Source organism: Crocuta crocuta, unplaced genomic scaffold, assembly GCF_008692635.1.
Source record: "Crocuta crocuta isolate KB4526 unplaced genomic scaffold, BGI_CrCroc_1.0 scaffold675, whole genome shotgun sequence".
NCBI classification, from domain to species: domain Eukaryota; kingdom Metazoa; phylum Chordata; class Mammalia; order Carnivora; family Hyaenidae; genus Crocuta; species Crocuta crocuta.
The window spans coordinates 2,691,257-2,700,992 of record NW_027528796.1 but is presented as its reverse complement, the minus strand read 5'-3'; the positions used below and the strand labels follow the sequence as shown (position 1 = coordinate 2,700,992).

The 9,736-nt window shown below is 65.0% G+C and overlaps 1 protein-coding gene across 1 annotated transcript in view; it reads right to left on the bottom strand.

The window, feature by feature from the left end:
• Positions 1-7,237: 7,237 nt before the first annotated feature.
• SIK1 (salt inducible kinase 1) overlaps positions 7,238-9,736 on the bottom strand; it is a 12,939-nt gene continuing 10,440 nt past the window's right edge. The window contains exons 15-19 of the mRNA XM_077755368.1: positions 9,574-9,698; positions 9,308-9,407; positions 8,976-9,083; positions 8,363-8,472; positions 7,238-7,337 (exon numbers count right to left, since the gene is read on the bottom strand). Coding sequence (XP_077611494.1) covers positions 7,238-7,337; positions 8,363-8,472; positions 8,976-9,083; positions 9,308-9,407; positions 9,574-9,698 — 543 coding nt within the window. The remainder of the gene's footprint in view (positions 7,338-8,362; positions 8,473-8,975; positions 9,084-9,307; positions 9,408-9,573; positions 9,699-9,736) is intronic.

Genomic DNA, 9,736 nt, shown 5'->3' with positions numbered 1-9,736 from the left:
CCTCGGGACCCGGAGCTGGTGCAGCGAGCTGAAGGCGCAGCGCCTCGGCCTCAGAGCCCAGAGCCGGGCAGAGCCGCCCCTCACACCTGCCAGCCGGCACCTCCCCCCACGGGCCCTTCTGAAGCAGCTTTTTGTGATGATATTTGACCACAAACGGAGGCTGCAGGAGCCCTGTTTACAGTAAACCCTCACTCCCTCCTGCCTGGGCGAGCAGGATCCCACCGGCCCAGGAAACACGACCTGCCCGGATCTGGTTTCTGGAGCAAAAACGACTCCGGGCTTCACCTCCCCTGGCCTCCTCGGGTCTCGCTGCACACAGGCCCTCGGCCTCTGGCCTCCTCCAGGACAGCTTGCCCTGCTGTGACCATGTCACATTGTCCCCTGTGGCAACAGAGGTCTCGGACTCAGGAACACACGTGCACGCGCACACACGCAGGCTGAGCTCGGCACACGCTGGCTCTCCCTCATGGCAGAGCTAGCACGGCTCGGCACACCCAGCCCATGCACCCGACCTGCACATCTGACCTGCACACCCGGCTTGCACACCAGGCTCACACATCCAGCCTGCACACCCGGCCTGCATACCAGGCCCGCACACCCAACACGCACACCAGGCTCGCACACCTGGCCTGCACACCAAGCCCACACATCTGGCCTGCACACCCGGCTTGCACACCGAGGCTCACACACCCAGCCTGTACACCTGGCCTGCACACCTGGCCCGCATACCAGGTCCACACACTCAACCTGCACACCAGGCTTGCACACCCGGCCTGCACACCCAACACGCACACCAGGCTCACACACCTGGCCTGCACACCAAGCCCACACATCCGATCTGCACACCTGGCTTGCACACCCAGGCTGCACTGACGCCATCAGCTTGGCTCTCACAAGCTCCAGGACCCAGGACTCCCGGCCTGATGATCAGGCACAAGCAGGGCCCCGGGGGCAGAAGGCCGTGCTGAGGGTGAGAGCCCATCCTAGAGACAGCGCCCCAGGCACTGGGGACAGTGGGCCGTGGAACCCAGTCAGTCCAGGCCAGCCCGCAGGCCCGGAGGGGACACAGGCCTGCTGTCCCTGGCCCTCCCCGAACACAGGGCGCGGGTTGAATGCCCCCTCTCCCTCTGATGAAGGTCAGCTCCCTCCTGCATCCTGCACTGCAGGGGGTCGTCACCGCCCCCGGTCCCCTCCCCCCTGTGGTCCCATCCACAACAGGAGACACCCTTCTCATGCCACGAGCTCACCCACTTGGCCCTGCTGGTCAGTGGCGCTGTCCCCAGGCTCGCGGGCACCTGACCAGGAGTCACACAGGCCCACACCCGCTGATGAGCTGGACTCGCATGAGTCACTGACTCTGTCAGGCTTCCTCCTCTGCAGCCTGGGGACAAAAACCTCTGCTTCTTAAGCCTGTGGGGGTGACCGAGTCTGAACGAGCAGGGCGACAGGTCCGCGTGCACACACGCCACAGCCTCCTCCAGCTTAAATTCTGTCCAGGGTCCTGCCAGCCCCTCCCGCCCCCTGGCCCCTCTCGAGAACGTGCATCCCACTTGGGGTGAAGCAGCAAGAGGGGGTGCCGGGCCCGGGGAGGGCTTGCGGGTGCAGGTGAGGCACCAGCACCCTCTCTTGCGCTTCCTGCAGGCTGAGCCCTGGGGTTCGGCTTCCTCATCCGGGCACGGGAGACACGATGCCTGCCACCGAGTGGGTGTGAGGGTGAGTCACCACGTGTGACAGCCAGCACATCACCGGAGGGCAACTGGGGGAGAGAGCACGGGGGTCCTGCCCCGCCCCCGCTAAGCCACCGGGGCTGCCGTGCCTGCTGACCCTGGCTGGTGGGGGCTTTGCCTCCGTTTCCCTGCAGCTTCCCAGGCCTTTCCTGGGGAGTCTCCTGCTGTGCCAACGTGTGGGCCCCCCCGGGAGCTGTCTCCAGCCGCCCTGGGCTCGGGGAAGTCGTGGGAGAAGGTTCTCCATTTGGAGTGGCAGTAATGAGTGTGCTCCCAGGCGCAGATGGGCCCCACCTCGTATCCCATCGCCTCTCTGGGCACCCCCGTCACCTCTGCCCCGAGTCCCACCCCAGGTGAACCGCAGATGACATCCCTCCTGGGGCCAGGGCCGCCGGGACACCCAGGGGTGACGTGATGAGGGGGTGCAGCCCCTCGACGCCCTGACGGCTCTCCTTGGCAGTGGGGGGTCTCCGTGGGTGTCCAGGGGTCTGGCTGCCAGTGCACTGGGGGCCCGGTGCTGCCCCCTGGGGCCCGAGGCCAGGGCGGCACAGCACCCACTGCCTCCGCCGTCCCTGCTGCACTTGTGACCTTCTGCTGCTCGGGGGACCACTTCCCTCTCCTGTTTTCATTTCTCTTTTTCCCAGGGAAGGGAGACCATCTGCCCTTGGCCGAGCACGACCTCGGCAAGGGCGGCCGAACCCCCAGGCCGGGTGTGCGTGGCTCTGAGGAGGCCCCCAGGGCCAGCAGGGAGCTTTCAGGACTCAGGGTCCATGTCCACAAGTCGGGAGAGGCGTCACCTGCTCCCACAGAGGAGGGGACTTAGGGTGAGGAAGCACCCATGGAGTCTGGCCGCGGGGGCCCCACGGCGCTGGAGCGGGGCTGGGCAGACGGCGAGGTGCAGCCTCCCCGCTCCGTGGCCTTCCCAGCAGCTCTGCGCCTCACTACCCCCAGGTCACCCCAGTACAGCTGAGGGGTCCCACTGCAGACCAGGGCAGGTACCCCCACCTTACCCTCCGCCCTGGGGCTGGGAGGCAGCATGAGGTGTGGCCCGGGATGGGCGGCGGGCCTGCCGGCTGAGCTCCGACCCAGACCCTGATTGCTGGCCCCACGCCGGGCTCTCTGTAGCCACTGGGGACCCGGCTGGCCCCCATGCAGCCGCCACCCCACCCCCGCCTCCTTGCCAGGCACCTTCTGTGGCTGGGGTGGGGGAGACCCTGTGCCAGGCTCTCCACCTCCACCCCTCCATGCCTCCCGGGCTGGCCCTGAGTAGCCAGCTCTGCAAGCACCGCCCTCCAGGGACCCCTCCAGTAACCTCTCCATGTGCCTGCACCCCTCCTGCAGAGCCCCCTTGCCTAGACTGGCCCGCCTAGCTGGCCTCTCCCTCAGCCCTGGGGCCTGGGGGCAAGGCGGCCAGTGGCTGGGGTCCTGCAAAGCCCCGGGGGAGACCCCCAGGGCCATTTACAGATGATGCCCGGGCCTCTGTTCACCCAACAGCTCCGCGGGGATGGACAGCATTGGCTGGCCCGGCGGTGGGGGCGGGGGGGGCTGAGCTGAGGTTCAGCCTCTCAGCTCCAAGCTCGGGCACATCTTGAGCCTCCCATGGGAAAGCACAGGACTGGGGAGGAGGAGGGGTGAGCAGGGAAGGAGGGCTGCTCCCTGCACAGGGGAGGAGGAGCGAGTCGTTCCCTCGGGAAGGTGGGTCAGAACTCCTGGACAGCTCGGTCATGGAGCGTGGAGAGGGGGGACCCGAGAGCACAGAGGGGCAGCGACAGCCAGAAGGGCACCCCTCAGATGTGGGCACCTGCCTGTTCTGGGCTCCATGTCAGTTCCCCCAGGGCCACCGGGTCACAGGCCGCAGACCAGGGGGGCTTAACTGCACAGAGGTCTATTCTCTCGCAAGTCTGGGAGCTGGAGGTCCAAGATCAAGGTGTCAGCCGGGCCGAGCCAGCTCCAGAGGCTCTGGGAACCAATGTCCGCCTGTCCCTCCGCATGTGCTCAGACTCCCTCCTCTGTAAGGACACCGGTCCTATCGGGTACGGTCACCCTTACGACCTCAGCTCAACTTGATGACATCTGCAGAGATCCGTTTCCAAATAAGGTCGCATCCACAGGGTGGGGGCTTGGGACCCCAACATATTCTGGGGGACACCGTGCAACCCAACACACCCTCTTCTCAAAAGGGAGGCAAGAATTGAAACCATCACAAGTAGGGACTCGCCTCTAGCGTGGGGGCCAAGCCACTGAGTCCCGCCTCCAGGCAGGGTCTGTTGGTGGCGGTGGAGGGTCCACAGGGCTGTGAGAGCAAAGGAAATGGGGAGTCATCTTGGGGAGGGCCCCATCAGGTCATCGCCGTGCGGCTCTGGGGCCTGGCTGCCAGGTATGCTGATGCGCCCATCACATCACCGCCTCTGGGCCGGGAGGAGGGACTTGCGAGCGAGTAGGGAAAAAGCCAGTTTCCAGCCTGCCCTGTGCAGAGGCTGAGGCTCTGGCCCTCTGAGCTGCGGGAGGAGCCTCAGGAATGGGAGGGAGAGGGGGGGCCCAGCTCTGGAGGGGCCCCAGCCTGAGAAACAGCAGCCCGACCTCCACGCCCCTGCGCTCCCACACCAGCTGCCCCCAACCCAGGCGAGGGGAGCGGCAGTGACCCCGAAACACCGTTGCACAGAGAGCCTCAGATGACAGCTCCCTCAGCACCCCTCCCTGTCCTGCTCTGACCCCTCGCCACTGACCGTGGCCAGCCCTGACCTCACCAGGCTCCGGGGGCCTTCTCTGGACGGGGCTGGCGTTGCTGGGGTGTGTGTTGGGGGCACCCCCTCTCCCACCGCAGGACCTGGTTCTGCGCCCCATTTAGAGGCATTCTGCTGCCCCGCCCAAGCTTCAGCGCCCCCAACATGCCCTGGCCACCAGCCACAGATAGAAAAGGAAGACAGGAAACAGACAGGATGTATCACCCAGCTTGACCTGCCTGCTGTTGACGTTTATGCGTGACCTGCCACGCACTTTTAGCCTCGTGGCCTCCGGGCAGGGTGGCCGTGTCGGGCAGTGCCTCGTTGACCCCTGGCGGCCCTGGACTCTCCCCTGAGCCCCCCAGCAGGTCCGGTGCGCTGCAAGCACTCAGGCGCCCTGGGGGCCGACGCCACGACGCACCTGCAGGAGGGGATAATCAGCACCGACTCAGCAGGCTAACACGGCCTGGCCACCATGCCGATTCCGGACAATTAGCAGGACCCCATACGGAGACCCAGGTGGGGTGGGGGGAACGTGCCCGTTAAGTGTCTTAAAAGCACAGGCCCGGGGCGCCTGGGGGGCTCAGTCGGTTGGGCATCCAGCTTCGGNCTCTCTCTCTCTCTCTCAGAAATAAAAACATTTAAAAAAAAAATAAAGCACAAGCCCGAATGCTGTAGTACAGGCCACCTGAGCTCGGCGCCCAAGGGAGGCGGGCAGGGTCCCCGGGAGCCCGAGGCCCGCAGCTCCCGGGTGCTGGTCAGCAGGGCTCCAGGCCCCTCCGTCTGTCACCCCCGGGATCCCACCCTGCGGCCAGGAGGGGCCCTGGCTGGGGCTGACCGGAGACACTGGCCGGCCCTGCGATGCCTTTGCGTGGCCCTGTACCCCGACGCCAGCGACGGCCCGCGCTCGGGGAAGGCTGCCGCCTCGGACGGTTGGACCCACCGCAGGAGCTCTTTTCTTTTGCCCCACCCGCTCTCTGGGGGTCTTCTGATTGCCCCGTGAGAGGAGATAGACAGCTGGTGCATCAAGGGACCAGGGCCCGAACCCCAGCCCCAGGCCTCTGGGCCCCAGCCCCGCCCTCCCTGCCTGGTGGGAGCGCAGACCTTGGCGGCCAGGCCGCAGACAGCAGGGAGAAGCTTCGCAAGGTCGAATAAGAGCAGCTCACGTCCGCCCCGCGACCTCTGCATCTCGTTCTGCCCGCGCCCGCCTTGACGCGCCTCCGAGCGCCTGGGGCCCGTGCTGCCCTTGGCCGCGGGGCAGATGGTGGCAGGCGGGCTGGGGAGGCCACGGGCATGGCCGGGAGACACTGGCTCCACAGTCCCCTCTGAACAGGCGAGGTCCTACGGATGCACCTGACTTCTGTGCCAGGCTTGGAGCTTGTGGGAAATCGAACTCTCCCGTCCTCCACTGGGTAAAGAAGTTGTGCTTTTCACACTTCTGTCGTGCTTGTTATTATTCTAGAAATAAGTGCTATACAAACACTGTTCTACAAAACACGATAAAACTGGGCTGCTTTGTGGGAGCCCGCGGCCTCCCAGATGCGGGGCGTGGCCGTGCGTCCGCAGCGGGACCCACGGAAGGTGGGCAGGGCAGAGGGGTGCCGCACCCCTTCTCCCTGTGGAGACAAAACAGGTCACAACCCAGCCCCGCACAAGACATGACAAGCCACAAAGGAGAGACAGCCCGGAAGCGCAGAGCAAGATGGCCAGCCGAGACCCGACATGTTAGTTATGTCCGCGGTTAAAGGGGCAAACGCACCACGTGAAGAGCAGAGACGGCCGGCTGGGCCCTCACTGGAGACCCAGTATGGGCGCGCTGTCCGCAGGAAGCCCCGCTGGAAACAGAAAGACAGGCCGCACGTGCGCAAGCGGCAGGTACGACCCTCCACCCCCACCCGCCGGCGCTGACAGCTGTGTACAGAAGCCGGACAGCTGTTAACAGATCTACGCAGCCCCCGAACAAGGAGCATCCACGGCGAGGAACCGTCCGCCACAGAAGTCGGCCAATTCTCCCAGGAGGCATAGCTGTCCTAAAAAGTACGCAGCGGGCAAGGGAGAGCTTCGGGGGGCGCACGGCTATGCCGGACAGGGCGGGAGAAGAGAACTCGAAGGTGTAACTGTGGGTCCCCACACTCCTCTCTCAGAAACAAGTAAGNGGGGGGGGGTGTGTCCCGCTGTGCGTCACCTGCACCTCAACAGCTGTTTGTTCTCGGGACACATTCTTCTGTGGAGGGTTCACACTCCGTGCTCCTCACAGTCTTCGATCCGAGCGCGCGGCCTTTCCTTAGGCCCTTGTAGCTGGAAGCGGACACCCTCGGTGAAGGAAGGAAGACGCCCGTGTCGACATTTCCCACAACCCCCTTGACAGCAATGGCTGAGCCTCAGCGAGCTGGTCACGGACGCTGCTTCCCTCCCAGACTCCCTCCCGCTGCCGGCTGCGCGGACCGCTGCGTGCATGGAGCGCCCACTGTGTGCTGCGTGCTGTGCTGGGTGGTGCCTGTAGTAGGCAGTGTTCACGCAACCCTGAGAAGTGCACTGTGTCGTCACGCACGCCATCTTGAAAATGAGAACGCGGACACGTGGCGCAGGCCTGTCCACGGCTGCGGGCTCGAAGACTGTCGCGTGGGGAGCCCGTGTCAGAGGCCACGTGCTCCTCTGGGTCTTGGGCTCGGCTCCTCCTCGCACGCACGAGGACTCGAGCAGCCGCCGTCGTGGCTCCGGGCGGTACCGGGGCCCTCGCCTGAGCCACTGGGAGGCAGAAACTCTCCGCACCCCCGGCGCGCCCATTGCTCAGATGTGCCAGAGCGCAGGTGAGCCTTGCCACACGCGACGGGAAGACTCGTGCTCACCACCGCACACCGGGATCAGCACCCCAGTGGGCGGGGTCCTCCTGGCACAGAGCAGGCGGTGGGGCCGGGGGAGGGTCCCCCAACACGCCAGCGGGCCTCGCCCAGTCCCATGGCCGCGCTGGCCCTCCTCCGAGGCCCAGGATGACTCACGAGTGGATCACCGAGCCCGGCCAGATGGGAGCCCCACGAGCCAGCTGTGGGCTCCACTCCAACCTCTGACCTGGGGACTCTAGGAATGACGGTGACGATGACGGCAGTGCCCTGCAGACACACCCCAGCGTGAACGCAGGATCTCAGTGGGCAGCAGGGTCCTAGGCGGGGGACAGGATGCGGCCGGCCCTCCGGGGCCCGCCCCCAGCCGCGGAGTCACGGGCCATGCATGTCAGGTTAGCACCCATTAGTCTCCTCTGAAGCTGGTGCCCCACAGCTTACGTTCAGGGGCCCAGCTGGGGACAGGGGCCGGGGGCCGTGCACAGCGAGGCCGAGCCCCCCACACACATCGGGGCCCCCTCACGGCTCCCAACACCCAAGCCACAGCTTGGTTCTGGATGTTGTGGCTGTTCCCAAGAGAGCTGCACAAACCGCCCGATGCCACACGGCCTCCTGCCCATGGCGCGGGGTGCCACCCGGTGCCAGAGCCGCAGTCGCCGACCGGCTGGCGGCCGGGCCGAGGTGTCGTCAGGCGTGCGGTCATCCCACGCCGGCCAGCAGACCTCGACTTTTCCTGAGACCCCTGCGGCTCCCAGCCTGCTGTCCTCTGTCCCCGGCCCTCGCTGTCCCGTCCGGGGAAGCTACTGGCCCACGCCGGGCATCTCCCCAAGAGAATCTATTGCCTTTTCATTATGGTTAAATGTGTGTAACACAAAAGTTCCTTTTTTTTTTTTTTTTTTTTGAGAGAGAGAGACAGCGTGAGCATGGAANCAGTTTCCCCCTGCCCCTCCCCCAGCCCCTGCCTCCCACCCCTCCCCCTTCTGTGTCTATGGGTCTGCGGCTCGGGTCCCCAGGGAAGTGGGGTCACACGGCCATTTTGTCCCTGGTGTAATGTCCTCAAATGTCATCATGTTACAGCGGGTGTCGGTTTCCGTCCTTTTTACGGCTGCTGCTCCCCGTCCCGCGGACGTCTGGTCTGCCCACCACCTCGAGCGTGGCTGCGCCCAGCCCTGGGCTGCTGAGTCGCTGGAGGACCAGACGCCTGGGGGTGGGGTCTCCGCAAGTGCTGGGGCCTCGCCCACCAGCGGAGGCACGCTCGGTAGCGCTAACCTCGGGGGCTGTCCCGGCCCGCCCCGCGGCGCACCGCCCCCTCCCGCAAGCAGCACACAAGGTGCCGATCACATTTTTCTTTGCTGATGACCATGCTAATGGGTGTAAAGAGACCGAAGAAACTTTTTTAACCCAAAGGTATTTGCCAGGTGGTCAAAATAAGAGAGCCCTGTGCCCCCTCAGCAGCCATGCCCAGCCTATGGCTGGAAGACGGTAAAGCCCATTTTAAGAGACCAGGAGAGTTTGGCTGTGAGGTTCTTCCAAATCCTGGACTCACCAGGGGACTGGCTGAGTGTTACCGGAGAAGGAGGAAGGAGTGAGGGGCGCCCCAGGAGGGGGGGAGCCGGCTGGGAGCCACACGGTAGGTTAGCGGAGCGCGCCCCCCCGGGGAAGCTGGGGCCAGCGAGGTCAGGGCGCACTCGGCCCCAGACGGCTCCTTCCCGCACCCAGCGGGTCACCGCTTCCAGGGGAAGGGACCCTGCGTCCGATGCCAGGCTGGCGCGGGCGCCACCCCCCTTCTCCGAGACCTGAAACCGGAGTGTGGCTGGAGATGCGGCCGGGAAGGAAGGCTCTCCCACAGAGACGAGCCACGGGGAAAAGGCAAGGTTCTTCCCCAAATATTTTATTTAAATATTAAATTAAAAAAACATACACCCGCTGATCATTTGGCATACATTTCTCATGGTAACATAAGGAATAAAATAATTAATTCCGTTACGGTAAAAAAAAAAAAAAAAAAAGAAACCCAAACTCTGTACATCTTAATCAGGTTGCGTGGCGCCTTGGCCCGGGCTGCGGCATCCGCCCGCGCCGGCGCCGTGGGGAAAGCACGGGACGCACGTCGCACACACCTAAACACAAGACGCAGAGACCGGACTCACAGCGAGAAAGAAAACCTCCGTGAAAGTAAAGTGCTTGTCACGGCTCCGAGGCCTTTGATCTGTGGGGTCACGGCGGCAAGGAGTTTGAGGGGACGGGTCTCGTGTGTGGGTCCCGCCGCGCCGGGCGCCCCCAGACCCGCGTTCCAAGTCGGCAGGAGGCTCTGGTGGCTTCTCTGTGGCCAGGCACGAGGGCAGTCCCTTCCCCCGATCTCTGGCGACAGCCACGGGGAGGTAGCACGGCGGCCGTGGCAGGGCCAGTGGCTGGCAGCAGCAAGCCCGGCAGACGCAGACACAGACGC